Source organism: Prionailurus bengalensis, chromosome B2 (assembly GCF_016509475.1).
Source record: "Prionailurus bengalensis isolate Pbe53 chromosome B2, Fcat_Pben_1.1_paternal_pri, whole genome shotgun sequence".
NCBI lineage: Eukaryota > Metazoa > Chordata > Mammalia > Carnivora > Felidae > Prionailurus > Prionailurus bengalensis.
In genome coordinates, this window is record NC_057349.1 from 146,800,240 (window position 1) to 146,819,938 (window position 19,699).

At 40.2% G+C, this 19,699-nt stretch overlaps 1 protein-coding gene across 7 annotated transcripts in view; it reads left to right on the plus strand.

Moving 5' to 3' along the window:
• The first annotated feature begins 788 nt into the window (after positions 1-788).
• Positions 789-19,699, plus strand: part of QKI (QKI, KH domain containing RNA binding) — a 156,327-nt gene continuing 137,416 nt past the window's right edge. For 2 of the 7 annotated variants that reach the window (XM_043592724.1, XM_043592720.1), the window contains exon 1: positions 1,141-1,396. In XM_043592724.1, the coding sequence (XP_043448659.1) occupies positions 1,255-1,396 (142 nt within the window). In that variant the 5' untranslated portion in view covers positions 1,141-1,254. Of the gene's footprint in view, positions 1,397-19,699 lie in introns of all 7 variants that reach the window. The other 5 variants (XM_043592718.1, XM_043592722.1, XM_043592723.1 and 2 more) reach the window with 5 other exon arrangements.

Genomic DNA, 19,699 nt, shown 5'->3' on the forward strand with positions numbered 1-19,699 from the left:
CTACGTGTCGGGCCACGTGACGCCCACCCCGAAAGTCCCCAGTGAAGCAACAGGACGTTAAAAAAATTCTTTTTTGGGCGGGGGGTGGGGGGGAAGGGATGAAAACGGACTAGAGATGGGGGAAAAAAAAAACGAAAAAAAAACTATAGTAACGGGAGGAGAGAATGGGGCCGTGCGGCGGCGAGCGCAGCAGCCCTGGCGCGTCCCGCTGGCAATCCCTCTCACCTAAACGCCACCGCCGGACCGCGCCCGCCAGACGAGCCGGCCCGGCGGCGAAGAGCGCGAAGCGGCGCGGCCGTCGCCCCCGCCCCAGTCGAAAGCACCGCCACCCGCCGCCCTGCCCGGCGCCCTCCCCCGTCCGTCGGCCCCCGCACCGGCCCCTCCCTCCGCTCTCGCCCGCCTCGGCGGCGACCCCGGCCCGGCGCCCAGGCCGGGCTCGCCGGGCACCGCCTCCGTCGCGCTGCCCGCCGCCGGCCCCTCAGGCCGCCCAACCCGCCGGAGGGAGACGGCGCAGCGGCGGCGGCGGCGGCGGCACCCGGGCCGGGGGCTGCGGGGGGCGGCGGCGGCGGGAGGAGGAGCGCGCCGGCCGGGGCCCCGCTAACGGCCGCCCTGCGCGGCCCCGCCCGCCGCCCGCCCCCGGCCCTCCCCGCGCCGCCGCCCCTCCCCCCGCGCCGCCGCCGCCGCCGCTGGCAGCGCCGCCTGAACTGAGGCGAACTCCGCCGCCAAGTGAGTGAGGAGGAGGAGGAGGAGGCGAGGAGGAGGAGGAGGAAGAGGAGGAGCGGAGTCAGAGCGCGGCGGCAGCGGCAGAGGCGGCCGCGGCGGGGACCAGCCCAGAGAGACCCCGAGCCCGCGGCAGAAGCGGCGGCGGCGGCTGAGCGGGCGCGACCAGCCGAGCGAGCGGCGGCGGCCCGGCTCCTCCTCGTCCGGCGCCGAGCGGCCCGCGCCCGCACTCGGCCCGCGGAGACCCGCCTCCCGCCCGCCGGCGGCCTCGTGAGGGACGCGCCGAGCCGGCGGCCGAGGAGCGGCGGCGGGCCGGGAGCGCGTCGGGCCGCGGGCGGAAAGTGCCTGCGGGGGCGGGGAGAGCGCGGCGAGCGCGCGGTCCGGCCGCCCCGGCGCCCGGCGCGGGAGCGGAGCGGAGCGGGACGCCGAGTCCCGAGCGGCCGGCGGCCGGGGCTCCCCGCCCCTCCCTCCTCTCCGGCGGCGGCGGCGGCGGCGGCGGCGGCGGCGGGCGGAGTGAGCTGCGGAGCCTGGAATATGGTCGGGGAAATGGAAACGAAGGAGAAGCCGAAGCCCACCCCAGATTACCTGATGCAGCTGATGAACGACAAGAAGCTCATGAGCAGCCTGCCCAACTTCTGCGGGATCTTCAACCACCTCGAGCGGCTGCTGGACGAAGGTGAGTCTCCTCGTCGGCCCCTCGCGGCCCGCGCCCCGGCGGCGGCCCCTCTTCTCGGGACCCGACGCCCCGCCGGCGTGTGGGGAGGGCGGGAAGGTCGCGGCCGGCGGGGACCGTGCGCCCGGGGACGGAGAGGCCCGGGCGGGGCGCACGGAGGCGGCGCCGAGGCCGGGCTCGCGGGGCGCGGCGGCGGGCAGGCGGGCGGGCGGGCCGGGGCCGCGGGCGCGGGCGGGACCCGCCGGCGGGACGCACACTCTCCCTCCAACGCCCCACCCCCCCCACCCCCGGACCCCGGACCCGAGACCCCGGGCCTCGCGCCGCCGGCGCCCGAGTTGGTGGCGCTGGGGAAGGGCTGCGGGGCGAGCCCTCTCGCGCCCCCCGGCTTCCAGCCGCGCCGGCGAGCACCGCGACGGCCCGGAGCTTCGCGGGCCTGCCCGGGAGGAGCCCGGCCTCGCCCGCCCCGCGGGCGCCTGAAGGACACCGGCCCCGGGGCGCACCCAGAGGGGGGCTCTCCCGAGGAGGCCGGCGGTTCCCGAAGTGGAGGACTCAGTGGGGCTTTTGCTTTTTTGGAGTTTGTGCAGCCTGCCGATACTCGAGGGGAGCAGCGTGGGGCTCGATAATTTAGAGAAATTCCAAAGGAGACCGAAAGTACTGCTGATTTAGCCGAAGGCGAGGACAAAATGACAGCGGAAAGCACTTTTTGTCCTTTTGTTTGGGGAAGCGAGAACTGTTCGGGAGTTTAACTTCACTTCGGGCGGGGGGGGGGGGGTGTGAATACGAAATAACGCGAGGACAAATCTGAACGGAGTCCCGAGTAGGAGAGAACTTCGGCGGAGAGCTTTTCCCCGAGGACGCCGCTGCCTTACTTTGTAGGACAGGAAATCAAGACGTTTGAAAGGGCGAAGATAAAAACGAGGGAAAGTTTGCAAGAAAGCTTGGTTGGTGGAGAGCTGAGGGATGCGAAGAATGACTAGAAGATTAATTCTGGCCAACTCTGGAATCTCTTTAACAAGTTTTTGTAACAATCCCTGGACTAGTAAAAATTCTAGTAGCTGTGCATTGCTGTGAACGCCTGGAGAAAAAAAAAAAAATGACCAGCAAGAAAGTCTCCTTTGAAAATCGAGTAGCCAGGAGTTTTTTTTTTTTGTTCTTAGAAGCATCACCGGAGGACTGTTAAAGCTGAAAACTGTGTTTTGTAGAACTGAACAGTGGATTTTGGATTTTTCACAAGAATTTTGAGATCTTTATTAAAGAAGTAGGGAAAAGGAATCTGAAGCTTAGAGAGTTGGAATGTCACTAAAGAACAAAAGACCGGAAATGTCTCCGTGATTAAAGATGGTTAAAGAAGGATCCCAGGAGCTTTTGTTGTCTGGAAAGTCCAGAAACAACCTTAAAAGTACGAAACTGTTAGGTTTTACTGCGTCCTCCGTTTTGCTTACATACGTTAAACATAACGGCCGCAACCTTTATTGGAATAGGCTTAACACTGTTGAAACAGCAAGTCTGTTAATTTCACATTGCTCCAGAAAAAACTTGAGCTGTCCCTTTAAGGGGTTCTGTTTTTTTCTATTTGTGTTGGCATTTGAAAGATTGTGGAGGCAGAAAACTTTCTGGAATGTCAAAAAAAAAAAAAAAAATTGCTGGAACTCTTAAAGTGAGTATTTCCAAATGTGAGCGCTAAGGGGCGCCAGTTATTTTTTTAAAGGAGAAATGTTTGGAGCAAAATGTGTAACGTACTCAATAATGATCTATATTAAATTTAGTGGAAATTTAAATCACAGTAGATGGTTTTATGTGTAATTTGTGGCCACACTTGTTGTATGTGTAATACATAACATATTTGCAAACAGTGAGAACAGTTTCTTTAAAATTATGGGAACAACTTTTGTCACATTTCAAAAATAATACGCAGCCTTGCTTTGGTATGTTTTGGTAAAATTAGAGCTTGAGTGGTATTTGTAAAAGTTTCTGTCAGGGTTATTTTTCGAAAGTACTGTTGTTTAGAAAGAATCCTTCATAGACGTTAAAATGAAAATACGTCCTCAAAATATTTAGGGTTAAAGTTGCATTCTCTGAACTGAAATGTTCAGTTCAATCAAATGGCACTACACTAGATTATAAAAAAACAATTGCAAATACTTTCACTTTACGTGCATGCTATTTAAAAACCGCTCATTTAGGTTTCTCTGGTTCTGAAAGGCTTCTCTTTTGTGTTACTACGTTCCCCTAAAATCTCTAAAAGATAATTCGGACTCCTGTTAAAAAGTTTCTAACCCTTGCCTTCAATAATTTTTAATCTCTCAAATCTAGAATTCCAATTATGTCATCTCTAACAAAGGTTTGTTTGTTCATTTCTCTGTGGTTGGAAAGAGTAACCATTGCATTTTTAAGTCTTGGAGACTACTAGCTGAGGATGATAAATTGTAATTTTTTTTTCTTTTAGTATGGTTTACTCCATCTCTTATCTTGGTCTATCTTGAGTTTTAGTTTTATCAACTCCCCAGCATCAAGATTGCTTCTGTGTGGTAGCTGGAATGTTTAAAATGGACAGCATAATGACTACGAAGTTTGATTGTTTTTTTATCAGACCAGTACAAACATGCAGGAAAAGGGGCTATTCCTTAGTGTGGAATAAGCAGCTTCCTGTAATTGTTAGCCTTATTATAAACTTAATTTGGCTTAAAGAAAATTGGTTTTTGAAATGCATCATATTTTTTGGGCCAGGTGATTGAATTCTGAAAATTTGTCAACTTGCTTTACCCCTTTGTGGTCTGTCGTTGTCCAAAACAAATTAATCATGATTTCAGTTTATGGTTAGGAATTACATTTTGCTTTTCCATATGATTGGCAGAACAAAAAAAAAAATTACGTAAAGCTTTAAGTTTCACGTTAGTAATTAAGATACTGTACTTACAGTAGATGTAGTTTCAGATAATTAAAAATTTCAAATGATTTTTTTCATTTCATTTAGGAATTTATTTCAGAATGCATTTTAAAAGTACGCTTTAAAAATTTTTGCTTGTCAGTTTGAGAATTTTTATTTGGCTAGTCACAGATTTGGGATTTATATGTGCTAGGTTTTCTTAGTTGATTAACACTTGGCATGCTTTAGATTGAGCATTTTAGTTCCATGTCAAGTTAACCTTTAGCCTATATTTTGACTGTGGACAATCTTTTTGGTTTTTGGATTTATTTTATGCGGGGTGGGGGTGGGGTGGATTGTCAGACTTTGCTCCAAGTATCTTCACATGGTTGCTTTTTTTTTTTTTTTTTTTTTTTTAAGTTGTGAATATGTTCTAGGTTAGACCACTCACATTAAGGATGTAATTTCAGTTACTGTTTCCAGTACTTAAGAAAGAATCTTTCGTTGAAGATAGAGATGATTGCACACAAGACCGAGGTCTTAAAGTCTTAAACTGCTCTCTGGAGAGAAGTTTCCAAACTGAATCCTGGGACCATCCTTGGGAAAGAGTAGTTGCTACAGCAAGTTTTTTATTTAAAAAAACAAAACTTTCTTTGTCATGATAATGAGACTCGAGGAACAAGGGTACTTGAATGCAAATTATGTTTTTATAAAGTATTGCAATTTAGGATTAAGACGACAAATGAGATCAGTTAGACTTAAAAATCCCAGATGGGGAAAAGGGAGAACTAGGGATTTTAAAATCAGATTTTGAGTTTGTATTTTTTAGGCACATGGAGGTTGAGGCTGCTGACAGGAAAATTCAAAATGTATGGTTTATAAGTAAAGCTAGCCTAAATCTTTCGTGAATATCTGGAAAATTAGTGTGTGGCCCAGAAGTGAGCAAACATGTTAGATGACATTCTCCATTACTCATTTGAAAAATGAATTTTAATTTTCTTATGTTCTTTTGGAGGGATGGTAATAGATTTTCTGACCTCAATTTTCTCTTCCTCTCCCTTAAAAATGTGGGCAAAAAATGTTTCACATTAGAACTTGCTTTACTAGTTAACATTTTTCCATGTTAATGTTTGTCTCCATTTACTATGCATTTAGTATTGAAAGTATCGTGTCGTACCCTCGGTTTTCTTACACTTCAAAAATTTTTTTCCAAGGGAGAAATCTTGCTTGTCTACAAAAGCTTTGTTTCAAAAATTGTATGGCTTTTTGTTGGTATCGAGAGGATTCTTGCTATGTAAGTTTACTAAAATTTTAGGGTTTTTTTCCTGGAGCATTGTTGACAGTAATCAGTATCTGAAACAAACAGATTTTAGCTAAATTGAAGTAATCTGTTCTTTAGAAACAAAGATTTTGTAGTTGTATACTAGCCCTTTGAATTAATAGTGATAAGAAGGAAACTGATATTTATAATCAGTTGTTCTCTCCATTATTCTTTTTCCCCTTACCCAGGAGGTGTCACCAGCTCTATAAGGTAATGATGGAAATGATAATTTGTATAGTAGGTCATTTATTCAACATTCATTCTCTACTTTTGAAGCTTAACTCCCCTTTAGGCAGAATATGTATTCAAGATGCATGTACATACAATGAGGCAGAAGGTGATTCCTTTTTTTCTTAACTTTATCCAATTTACATGTTTTGCAGTAAAAGCTGTACTCCCAAGGATATAATGTAATTGAATTAATAGAAATAGGTCTCTTCGCTAATCACATTTGCTAGTGTGTTTGGTATGAGACCTTTTCTTAAATGGCTTTGAGGATATTGAGTGAAAACAAGTTAATTTGGTTTTTTTAACGGTTGATGCACCTTATATTTCTGTTGTTATCCCCTCACTTGTCACTGTCCTGAAGCTGATTGTAAAGTGTATCAGTTTTCCGTAAGAAAAAAAATGGTTTTTGGTTTACTTTTTAAAGGGAAATCAATTCCTGTGACAAAGGACATAAAATGGAACACCCTGCCCCCCTCCCCACCACCCCAAACACACACACACACACACACACACACACACACACACACACGCACACACCTGCCTTTACTGGAGCATTATTCTCATGCTCTTTTTCTGAAGCCAGTGTTTAGATTTGTAAGATTTTGTTTGATTGTTTTTTTAATTTTTTGGCTTTAAGAGAATTATACCAGTGTGATCATAGAGATAGCTTTTTATGATCTGACTGGAATATCTTTTAATTTCTTTGAGAAATTTATTACAGTTAATACAATTTGTTCGGTTTATGATGGTGCAGTTAAAAGTAAAATTTGTCTTCCTCTGTTGGGGATGGGAAAATGCTATGCCATTTTTAAGTTTAATTCATTTGATAACTTGAGTGACAGAGTCTACTGAGCAACTTTCTGTTGCTATCGGTATGTCAACTGTTACGAAGATATCCAAGGATCTATTTTAGGCCAAGGGATCAGGATAGAGCTGGAACCTATGCCAAGAAGTCATAATTCTATTATGTACTAACTTTTAATTCTTAATTTTTATATTTTCCGACTTTTTATGATTGACAGGATTTCATTATTTTTTCTGATCCTTCTCCTTTTTTGACATCAAGATTATGTACTTTTCCCTTCATGGGAACTTTTAGGGAATGCGTGTACCTCTTTTACCAGTTGGCGTTTCAGTTTTGGGGCCCAGAATAGCTAGGTTGTTAGATGTCCAAGTAAGATTTTTACAGCTTTTTTTCATTTAACAGAAAGCAAACATAACATTAAAGTTTTCGTAGTGAATGCATTTTGTTAGCGTGACTGCGTTATGATATTTGACTGTAGATATAACCCAGTGTGTGTTAGGTACTACTGTCTATAGAGTTTTCATCAGTCGTACTTAACATTGCAATAATATCTCTGTTTGTGCCTGTCTACCCTGTTAGAATTGGTTGAAAGTGCCCACCTCATAGCCTGGCATATTTAGACTATCAGATGTTCATTGAATTAATAAATAGGTTGACAGTGTTACCCTCTTGATTTCTATTTTCTCTAAAGTATGGGATTAAGCAAATTGTATACTAATTGGTGATAGTTTTGGGCAGTTAGAAAAAAGGTACTTTTTTTTTTTTAATGATTTGTTTTTAGAAATCTTACAATATTGTTTGTAATACCTGTCCTCAAGAAGCTTTTATCTTAATTTTACTTTACTACCATCGGTGTGAATGAGAATTAGGAAAATAAAATTGTTTTACTGAGGCAGTAGTTTTCAGCCAGTCCTTATGCAGAGTAGATCAGTCCATAAGCAGAGAGAAGCTGTCAGTGCTCCTCTCAGCTCCTAAAAGTTTTGGCATTTATGGAATTATATAGGTAAACCTTTTTCCTTGTCAATTACCTATAAAAGTTAGTATCCAGCTGATATGTGGGTCTTGTAGTCTGTAAAACACAGTGTATGGGAAACATTCCAGGTCCCTAAGTGCTGCTTTGATGTGTTCATGATAGATAAGGACTATTTGAATGGTTTTAGTTCAGAAGAAAGCTGAGTATAAACATATATGGCAGTTATAGTAATTTAATACAAATAGCAATTTTTTAAAGCATAGGTGTTTCTTTAAGCTAATTTGAAAGTGCCATTACTTAGAAGACTGATAAATTGAAGTTTTCAGCTAACTGAAACTTAACCCTCTTAAAAGCAGTCTACTTTTCTGCTTTAGCCTTAACAATGTTTTAAAAGTAATTCTGCCATGAATTTTTACAGAGATAGCTTGTAGAAGATAAGTGATTTATCCAGAAATCTTATAATTAACAAGCAAATGACCGCACTTAATTTTTTTTGTCATTCGTTTCCTGAAGCAGCAACTCTAGTTTGAAATTCCAACAATCCTGTTAGGTCTAGCAAAATGAAACTTTGTTCATAATGTTGCTTTATACGTTGATTCTAACCTATATGTTTTATTAAACTAAATTTTGTGACTAATGAAATGAATCCATTTACTATAACATCTCTTTCACTGTTATTTATGATAACGCAGAATATGTCAACTTGGATGCTTTTCAAGGGTACTGAAGTGTCAGAAAAACATCAAAATGCAGTTAAATCCAGAAAGTAGTCTCATGTTGTATGGTCATAGCAATAAGGAAAGGGCTTCTGTTTGTACATGTGTATAGAGGGAGACATACAGCGAATGTGAGCTGTCCCTGAATCCTTGAGAGTGGGCACTGGGGACGGGGAAGATCTAGAACATGGATGGTTTTTGAAGTAATGAAACTATCTTGCGTGGCCCCAGGATTGAAATGATTATATATCAAAAGTGGAAAAGGGTCTTATTAGCTATCCTAAGTAAACATCTTGCCTTTGGCTTTAGTGCAGGACAAGTCATTGTAAAGATTGGGCATCATTACCTGGTCAGTTGCAAATTATTGGGGAACTTTTGGGTTTTAAGCTAAATTAAGTTTAAAATATATAGAAACATCTGCATAATGTAGGTGCAGAAACTGAGGTCTAGAGAGGTGGTGACTCTTCCACATCACAAGGCAAGGTAGTAACAGGGTTGGGGCTAGACCCTTGGCTCTACCTTCTGATCTCTTTGGTGAATATGCTGCTCCATACATGGAACTGAAGAAGAAAAACCCAGAATAGTTCCATGTGCTAAGAAATTCCTGTGTTGCCTTACGTTGTGAACATGAAGAAAAAGTAAATGGGAGATTTGCTAATTCTGTGATAAGTTGGACAAATACCAGTCAAATTCTTGGAGCTGGAATTTTTTTTTTTTAATGGTAAATTTTTGTGATCATTAAGAGGCTAAAAACGAGAAAGTAAAGGTGTTTAGAGGATTTCAGCTCATTTAACTTCTTAGTAACCGTAGGATAGAGCCTTATTTAACTCGTTAGGTACAAATCAATCTAGTGTGTATTTAGTATTTTTGCTGCTGTTATTGTTTTTTGCAGTTATTATTTCTTATAACCACTCAAGAAGAAACCTAATATTTCTGACTGGAAGATTTAATATAAAGGTTTACTGAGTCAGAAATGTACACTTGGATCACTTTTAGATTAGCATCGGGTGGTTGATAGCATAGGTGGGCAACTCTGAATAGGGATTGTCGGGAGGTGAAGGATGTTGCTGGATGGAAATGGGAGCCGCACTAAGTAGCCCGCCTTGTTCCATTTGTGATGCCCACACCTGGAGTGTCAACTGATTCCTTCAAGTATATTCAGAAAGAAGTAGGAACCACAGCCCCTTGCTTGCTGTGTTATAGTAATCGACTTACTCTGAGAAACGTTACGAGGAAGGTGAATACATTTTTTAAGAAGTAAAATTTCAGACCAAGTTCAAATATAAGGTATTTGGAAATTAACTGCATCTAATTCTTACTATTGCTGCTGTTACCATCATTGTGGCATGATGCTGCAGTTGTTACGACAGGTATTCAGGTGTTGACTGTATGTGTGTGCATGTATATGTGTGCATGTATACATGTGTACATGTGTGAGCCAGCATAAAGATAAAAAATGAATTTGTGTTTCTGGCCATATGCTAATGAGACCATGTTGCAAGTAAGAATTCTCTGGCTAGTAGACCTGAGATCTAATCATGAGGTTGCAGTTAAGTAGTTTGGTGACCTGGGACAAGATACCTAACCTCAGATTCTTTATCTGTAAGTGGAATTATTAACTGCCCTACCAACCTCAAATCAAAATACTCGGAGACAGGAGAGTATTATATGCAGAAGAACTTTTCAGACTGTAAGGTCGCATCATCTAATTTCTGTCGATATTTTTAGGTTGTTTTTGATAGGATAGGATGGACAATGAGATAAGCAAGGCAGCATATAGAGAATGAAAGAAGAAAAGAAAAAAGGTAACTTACCCGTATGAGTATCAGCTAGTGTTTATGTTCATGAGGACCACTCACTACTAGCATTCTGATGGTTGAGAAGTCCCTTTGAGCTGAAATAACTAATATTTTTTGAGAATTAGAACCTGACTTGGTATTAATAGGTGGTAGGCTTTAATGAGGTGAAGGGAGGGTGGAGGATGTTCTAGGAGAAGAGAAAGTGCTGTAATGTCGAAACAGTGGTGATGGGAGATTGAAAGATTTTCAGAAAGCACGTTTAGACTCATTTGGAATGGCAAATGCACGCGAAGGAGTGAGTTAAGAGCACAGCCAGCAGGCTAGGTTCGGGCTCTATTAGGATGGGCCTTGAATGCCAGGATGAAAAGCATAAATTTTATTCTGAGTTTTGTAAGGAACCAGTGGAGGGCTTGTACTGTTTTGGGGTGTCATAATGAACTCTTTGAGGGGAACTAACAAGAGAGCAGAATAGATGAGCTTAAGGAAGTAGAAATTGGTTGCATTGAGAAGGATTAAGATTTATGGTTAGGTAGCTTTTAAACAGTTAATTTTCTCAAAATACTTAATAAAAATATATTCACGCTTTCTATATTTTAGATCTAATCTCTTTACAGTTTTTTTAAAGCATTTGTTTTAACTAAAAATAAACATACACAAAAATTATTTTTTCCTTGCCCGTAAGTTATTACCTTAATCCTGACGTATTGAGAATGTGCAGGGCTCATTGGTACAGCTGTCACCCAAAATGTTGGTTACTTAGAATTAGGCTTTGGCTTTGTATGTGAATTAAAGAGGACTGAAGAAACTCTTTGGTTTAGGGGAATCTTAGAAATTTTTATTTTATTTTATTTTTGAGAGTGCATGCATGAGTTGGGGAGGGGCAGAGGGAGAGATGAAGAGAGAGAATCCCGAGCAGGCTCCATGCCCGGCCAGAGCTCGATGAGGGGCTCGGTCCCACCACACCGCGAGATCATGACCTGAGCCGAAATGAAGAGTTGAGTCGGACACTTACCTGAGCCACCTAGGAGCCCCAGAAATTCTTGACCTGGTTTGAGTTGGAGGAAATTTTATCCAAAACTTACTCATCTAATGTTGTCAAATCTAGATGTGTTCAAAAAGGAAGATTTTTGGGAACTTCACTGTTTTCATCATCTTATTTTTATTTAATTGTTCTTATTTTTATGTTGATTGTTTTGAGCAAAGTAGAGCTCTCTTGACCTGCCATCTCTGTATATTTGTGTATCTCTCTTAAAAACTAGAATCATTTTGTATAGCAACATCGTATTGAACAAAATGGTTCAGTCTTACATTTAATATGATAACCAGTCTATATTCAGATTTCTGTAGTTATTCCCAGGATATTTTTTATAACTGGCTGTCCAGACCAGAGTCTGACTCAGGACCCCGTCCCGTTCCTTGAATCTGGTTGTTATGACTTCACGCCTTTTTAATTTAGAACCATCTTTTTTACGTCACTGCTGTAACTTCCTTATCATTGGAATTATTCCTTTCTGCCCTCTGTATCTAGCACTTGGGAGGTTAGGTTTAAAGGATCAAATAGGTTCAAGTGTATAACATCATAGGTGATGATTAGGTACTTGATTTAGCATTATGCTGGGGGTACAGTATCTGGTTCCACTATTAGTGAAACTAAAATGGAAATCTGGGTTAGTGTGGTGATAAACTGATCCTCCCACTGTAGTTTGGTAAAGCTTTCCTTAACCAGGGAATATATTCCTGTTTTGAAAATAGTTCCTAATGAAAAGCCAGAGAGATGCTTACTCTTCGTTAATCATTGGCAGGGTCTGGAACTAAAGTGTCGGTTTGCTAGCTGCCTCAGATGGTGACTGATGAAAAGGTTTTATTTCTAAGTAGTTGCAAAATCTCTACTGCAGAGTTTTTCTCCTTAAGAACTTTTAATAGTAAGGAAGTTATATTCCAGCAGATGGAGATATTAGTACACAAAAGACAGTGTTTAGTGATTAAAATTTGTTGAGAAATAACTCTTTTACCAGAATAGGAATTTTTCTCCTTTAAATTGTAAGAGAAGAGTTGCTCAGGAATATGAGAAATAACAATTGTGAAATTTAGTATTTAGAAGTCACATGTAAATCAGTGTGATATTTCTTTAAATAACTTTTTTTTTTTTTTTTTTTTAAGAGACCATATGTTAGTATGTTGTCTATACAGTGTGACTGGTTTAGGACATTCCACTGAGTATTGCAGTTTCTGCCTTTACACCTTAGTTGTTTGAACGTTTGTTATTTTTTTTTTTTTAATTTGTTTTAGAGCAGGACTGAGTCAAGTCTGCAAAAGTACTTGTATATTTTCTTTGTGATTCTAAAGTCTTCAACCAGGCTGTTGATTTGTTTACTAATGTAAATCAGAAAAAAAAAAAAATCTGTGCCATAGTCTACTATTACATGTCATGTGAAGAGAAAGTTCTTTTGGGGATTATAGTTTTATTGTAGTAATAAAAAATTATCACCAGTAAAAAGATAATCTTATCTCACTTTATTGTAGTTTATAGCATTCCTTGTCAGTTTTTTAGTTAGGTAAATATTATATATTTAAAAAGTATGCCCTCCCATTGTTAAAAAAATATTGCTTATTTATATTGCTTCTTAGATATGATTTGGAAGCATCTGTTTTTGTTACTTACACATTTAAATTTTACTTTGCAAGTTGTTATATTGAGCTTTTTTTTTACATTGTCAAGTCAGTTGTAAAATACCCTTTTTCCTTATCACTTGAAATCGAACTCAGACATGAGAAAAGTATTTATCTATTTCTATGTAGAAGCTAGGGAAGAAGATACCGACTGTGGTACCTCTGAAGAACTGATAATAACTTCCATTTTGCATTTTTCCCCCCGGTGTCCTTTTTTTTTTTCTTTTTTTGTTATTCATAAAGTGTAGGGAATTGAAGGTGCAAACATTTTCACTTCACTTTTGGCAGTAGTGTGTTTTGTGGTCTCTGAATCCTGGAAAAGGTGGTGATGAGGGCACAGAGGGCATATTGTCTTTGAACCTTCATGCAAAGTATTATTTTTCAGGGAGAATGTTTCCCTGTGGCCAATTTTGTGTGTACTTTTTTTTTTTTTTTAAGTTTATTTTATCCCATTTTGAGAGAGAGAGAATCCCAGCCAGGCTCCACACTATCAGCACAGAACCTGATATGGGGCTCGAACTTCATGAACCTTGAGATCATGACCTGGGCTGAAATGAAGAGTTGGATGCTTAACTGACTGAGCCACCCAGGAGCCCCTCGTGTGTACATTTTAAAAATTGTTTTTAATTGTTTTTTTTTTTTTTTTTTTTTTTTTTTTTTTTTTTAATGGTTTGAGAGAGACCCAGCATGAGCAGGGGAGGGGCAGAGAGAGAGGGAGATATAGAATCTGAAGCAGGCTCCAGGCTCTGAGTTGTCAGCACAGAGCCCAATGCGGGGCTCGAAGCCATGAACAGCGAGATCATGACCTGAGCCGAAGTCAGATGCTTCACCAACTGAGCCACCAAGGCACCCCTAAAAATTATTATTATTATTATTATTATTTTTTAACATTTATTTATTTTTGAGACAGAGAGAGACACAGCATGAATGGGGGAGGGGCAGAGAGACAGGGAGACACAGAATCGGAAGCAGGCTCCAGGCTCTGAGCCATCAGCCCAGAGCCTGACGCGGGGCTGGAACTCGCGGACCGCGAGATCGTGACCTGAGCTGAAGTCGGACGCTTAACCGACTGAGCCACCCAGGCGCCCCTAAAAATTATTTTTTATAGTCATTTAAGAATATACGAGAAGCATAAATTTCTTCGTTCTAGAAATTGTACAGTGTGTTATAAAAAATTAGACACATTCATTTCATTCTTAAGTATTCTTCATCTCATGGAAAAGAACTAAAATATATCAGTTAGAAAATGAAGATGGGTGCCTGGGTGGCTCTGTAGGTTGAACCTCTGACTCTTGATTTCCACTCAAGTCATGATCCCAGGTTTGTGGGATTGAGCCCCAAGTTGGGCTCTAATGTATTCATTCATTCTCTCTCTCTCTCTCTCTCTCTCTCTCTCTCTCTCCCTCTCTCTCCCTCCCTCCCTCTCCCTCTCCCTCTCCCTCTCCCTCTCCCTCTCTCCCTCCCTCCCCCTCCCTCCCTCCCCCTTCTTCCCCCCTCCCCTGCCTCACCTTCCCCCTCCCCTCGTCCTGCCCCCTCCCCCACTCATGTTCTCTTTCTGGGGAAAAAAAAATGAAAATGATCCATAATTCAGTGATAATCACACTTAACATTTTGGTGAATTTTCTTCTTGTGTTTTTTCCCTTTCTCTATGGATATAACAAAATTGTAATACTGTTGTACTCTATGTGTGTGTGTGTGTTTAAATAAATTACATCCATAAGCATGTTCGCCTGCCATTTTATATTCTTTGACAATATAATTTTGTGTTAACATAGTTCATCTTATGGAGGCATATTATAATTTAATTAACTCTTCTATTGGACATATTATTTTGCTTTCAGTAAACTTGTATGATAGTATCAGATGGTTTCAGAGGCTTATTAGTTGCTCTTTAAAAAGCCTTAAGTCACTAAATACTGTAATGGCCCTATGAAAAAACAAGCTGTTTTATTTTTACAATGTAGTTAATGGGAGATCAACATTTATTTTATTTTTTTACTCTATTTTATAAAAAAAAAATTTTTTTATGTTTATTTTTGAGAAAGACAGTGTGAATGGGGGAGGGGCAGAGAGAGAGGGAGACACACAATCCGAAGCAGGGTTCAGGTTCTGAGCTGTCAGCACAGAGCCAGACGTGGGGCTCAAACTCAAGAACCATGAGATCATGACCTGAGCCAAAGTCGGACGCTTGACGCTTAACCATCTGAGCTATCCAGGCTTCAAGGAGATCAGTATTTTATACTGCATTCTAGTAGAAAGCGATTACTATTATGTGACATTTAATTTTTGAATAATGTCAGAGTTGCATATTTCACTTATTTTTTAATGAGTTGACACATTTATTTGAAATTTTTTATTCTCTTCACACATAAATTTGGATGCATGCTATGTGTAACATATAAGGTATGCAACAAAGCTTCAGATTCATTCCTTACTTTCAAGTTGTTTGATTAAATAGGGTAGATAGTATGAAAAGAAAGTAATATGAGGTAATAAAATCAAGAGGTTGAAAGACTGGTGTTAAGATCACGTTAGACTGAGGAGATTATGGAATGTTTTAGGAAAAGAGGTAAAATTTCACCTGGCTCTTGCAGGATAGATAGGATTGAAGTGGAGAAAAGGTAAGGAAGTAGTGTTCTAGACACAGGGAACACCATCCCTGAATGTGAGGATATTCCAGGCGGGAGAAAGAAAGTAGTATGTGTCTCTTCTGTAGAAAGCCTTAAGTGCTTCATCTTGTTTCATCTTGTTGATGATGGGAGACCCATTTAAGGCTTTTCCTTTTACATCTTAGTTTTTTTCCCTTTTATCTGCCTCCATATTTCTGTTTAGTATGGATTGATGTGATAGATTGCTCTACTCACTGCATAGTTTTAGATTTTCTGGAGTTAGTTCTCATCCCCCACCCCAATATTTTGCCTCTTAACTTCTGTTTTAGCTTATTTTTTTCACCTGTGCATGCATAGTTTGGCTTTCTATTTTGTTTTGCTAGTAAATTGGAATATACTTAACCCCCTCTTTTTATGATACCATTTATTTCAGTTCTTTTCTGTATGTCTGTTGGTGATCGTTTTGGGTTTAGGTGCCTGGGGGAAGGAGGCGTATCAGAATTAGTGCATGATTCATAGAACTGGTGAATCTCAACTCTAGGCTGTAGATGAGTTGCTAACATAACTTACCCTGTATGTGTGGCATGGGTCTTTGCCATATGTGTGCCTTTCATTATCCTCTCCGTTTGCTTTGCTCTAAGGGCTGGAAAGACCTAACTAATCTTAGATTGGAGGAGAGGGATTAAAGATCTGCTAATTTGATTCTAAATTGAGGGAGGCTTTAGGGCAAGTGTTTGCAAAGTATGTATGTTCCATGTAATACTGGCCTCCTGAGGTAGTTTAAGAATAAAAGTAGTCCAAGAAGTGCAGCATATTCCTTTTGTGAATTCAGCGTGTGTTGACATGTTAAATATCCAGGATCTGCAGAAAAGAAAGCTAAATTGGTTTAATTGAGTACTTTTTTGAAATTGCCTGGAAAAGAAATGCCTTTTTTTCTTTCTTTTCTTGGAACTAGTGGTCCAAGGATACATTATGGTAAATACTAGAAAGATTATAAAGACTTGTTTGTGGATCCTAGGGACAAGAGGGCTTAGGTTATAGGAAAATGTATTTATTTTACAGGATGGTAAGGGACACGAGAGTCTTATTTACACATTTCATTTTTATTCAGAGACTCTAACACCTTTGATTTTCTTATGGAAATATATTAACTGAACATCATAGGATATGCCATGTGGTTCTGCAGATGTGTCTTGAGTTGTTCATATTTAATACACGAAATTTTTAGTTATTTTGGTAGATTTTTAAGGGCAGATGGCTTGGAGCCTGAGAAGGGGGAAAGAGTGAAAGCTTTGGAGCAAGTAGTAATAATTAAGAGGATGCTTAAAGTGAAATCTTTGATTTTGTGAATCAAGACTCTCTCTTTGTTAATGCGGTTATTTATTGAATAACAAGTACATACATCCTGACAGTATAAACCAGAAAAATGGTATAAATATGAGCCAAAAAAGGTATATATCAAATTTTTAGAATGCTTATCTATAAAGAGAATTATTGTATGTACATATTTATATAACTAAATAGCTGAAGTGAAAGCTTCATTAAATATGTGTATTACCTATGATGTAATCTAGTATTTTCCCATTCTTTTTCATTTACAAAGTGCTGGTTGTGACTAACACTGTAAAATTAATGGGTTATGACTTGTGTAGTTTTAGCAAAACTGATGTTGAGTCCTGCTGTAATTTAGTTTTCAACAAACTTTTTCTTTTTTTTTTTTTAATCTAGCACTCTGCTGGGTGGTGTGGATACAAAAATGAATAAGGCATAGTCCAGTCCTTAAGGAGCCATGTAATAGCATGGAGAGAGAAATGAAGTAAGAAACTGCAGTCCAGTGCTTTAACTGCTGTGGCAGAGGCATACACAGGTTAGGGTGGAAGGGACCACATTATTTTCTAGCAGGAAGATGATCATTTCTACTAGGTTCACATATTACATAACCTGATAATTCATCTGATTATATATAGGCTTCATTTAATGTGACATTTAGTTCTGTTTTTTCCCCTATAAATTCTGAAATTGATGCTATGAGGTTTACTGGAATAAGAGATTTCTGAATTTTTCACACAAAGGCCAAGTTTGTAAAAGCAAATGTTAATTTTATAGATAATCTTAAAAAAAGCGAAATCTTACAGATGAGTAGTATTGTTTTCCTAAATACGTTACAGTGACTAGCTTAAATGCCTTTATTTGGGAAATAATATTTTTCTGACCTTTTTTTTCCTTCCAAATCTTATATTGTGACTTATTAAGAAGATAAGATTAGGTAGAAGTGTAATATAAGTGTAAACGTTACCTATTTATATATCTAGTAATTATCTTTGACTTGACCATTGGCTGTTAACCGAGATAGTGAAAGTTAAGCTACAAAGCAAACCATGAATTTAACAAAAAAAAAAAGATGGAAGGGTGCCTGGGTGGCTGAGTCTGTTAAGTGTCTGGCTTTGGTTCAAGTCACAATCTCACAGCTTGTGAGTTCGAGCCCTGCATTGGGCTCTGCTGTGAGCCTGGAGCCTGCTTCTGATTCTGTGTCTTCCTCTCTGTCTGCCCCTCCCCTGTTTGTGCTCGCACTCTCTCTCTCTTTCTCTCTCAAAAATAAATAAACATAAAAAAATTATAAGCAAATAAAAGAGGGATACGTAATCATCCATCATGGAAAAATTATTTTGTAATTTTATTGAAATTTGGAAGTATTCCCTGTGTTCACTTCTTATCTGTGGTTAATTCATTCATGATAGCACTGAACATAAAAAGAGTTGGTTTCATTTTATCCAAAAAAAAAAATAGAGCATGGCATTTCTATAGAATTTAGGTTCTGTGAGTTACAAAATTGTTACAGTTTTTCCTGTGAGTGATATAGGCCCCTACATCAGGTTGAGGAAGCTAATGTCTGAGTGGATGTGGTGGTTGCCTTAGAATGATTTTGCCGTTAGCAGTGAAAAATGTTTTTCTTATAGTTCTTGTGCAGCAGGCCATGGAGTAAAGCACATTTTTATAATAAAGGTGATGAATTTAATCGCAAACTGGCAGCCAAATGGAAATTGCAGACCTTGATACTGGGAGAAAATTGCCTATAAAGCAACTCTTGAGGGAACAGGCTTTAAATTTATCCACCCATTTCGACATTGAGGAGAACATAGGAATCACAGGATATTTTGCTTGGCCTGCTTAGTTCAGATGAATGACACTTGAACGTTCTATTTAAGAGCTAGAGATGGTTGGTTTAAAGTTGCTTATGCTTTGTACATTAAAGCCTTAACCACATACATTTTTGTATTTCATTAAATATCTATAATGCTGCCGACTTTTTATATTTCAGCACATGATATGCCTAATGAATTGAAATCCATTTACTACATTTATGTGGTGATATGCTATGTAATTCATGTTTCTGCCATTTGTATGATAGACCACAGTCTTAAAGGATGCAGAATACTTTGCGTTTATAAGTAATATTCAATTGAGAGAATGTCATATAAACTCAATTGATAGAATGTCATTAACTATCAATCTATACTGTTTTATATTGTGTTTAAATAGTTTATATTATCAAATTTAAACAGTGATAGAATTTCTAATATGGGAAATCTGGGCTCTGTCACCTTTTTACTCTAGCTGACTAATGCTTGTCATTTCTTAGGATAACCTAACCCCTGATTCAGCATCTAGTATTTAGAGCGTTTAACCCTGAGTCTTGGTATTTGTACCATGTATTTTGAGGTATACTTTCCCCCCGTGGTACACCTATCTGTTAACAGATATCTGTGTCCAAATTCAGAGAATTGTACGTGACTATTGGAAAGTGAGACCTATTTGAAGGTTTGTAAATATTTAAGATGAAAAGTGCTAATGTAAAATATAAAAATAATATTTCTTAATATACTTCCTGAAACAATTGGGCTCTAAAGGGAATTGAGGATTACTTCTAGGAGGTTATTAGATTTTACTTGGATGCATAGGAATTATTATTTCTTGTTAAAGTAAGTTGCGGTAATTGGTATCTTTGTCATCGAAAGTACTTTCATTTAAGTTACTTTAAGTGCTAGACTGGTTGTAATACATCCGTATGAGAAGTAAGCCTCCATGTAATGTTGAAGATAAATTAGAATGTTTAGCCATCTCTGAAATTTATAAAGTTTAATGTTTATTTATTTTGAGAGAAAGAGCGCAAGAGCAAGGGAGAGCACGCGTGCCCAAGCTGGGGAGGAACAGAGAGAGGGAGGTAGACACAGAATCCGAAGCAGGCTCCAGGCTCTGAGCTGTCAGTGCTGAGCCTGACGCAGGGCTCAAACCCACAAACTGCGAGATCATGACCTGAG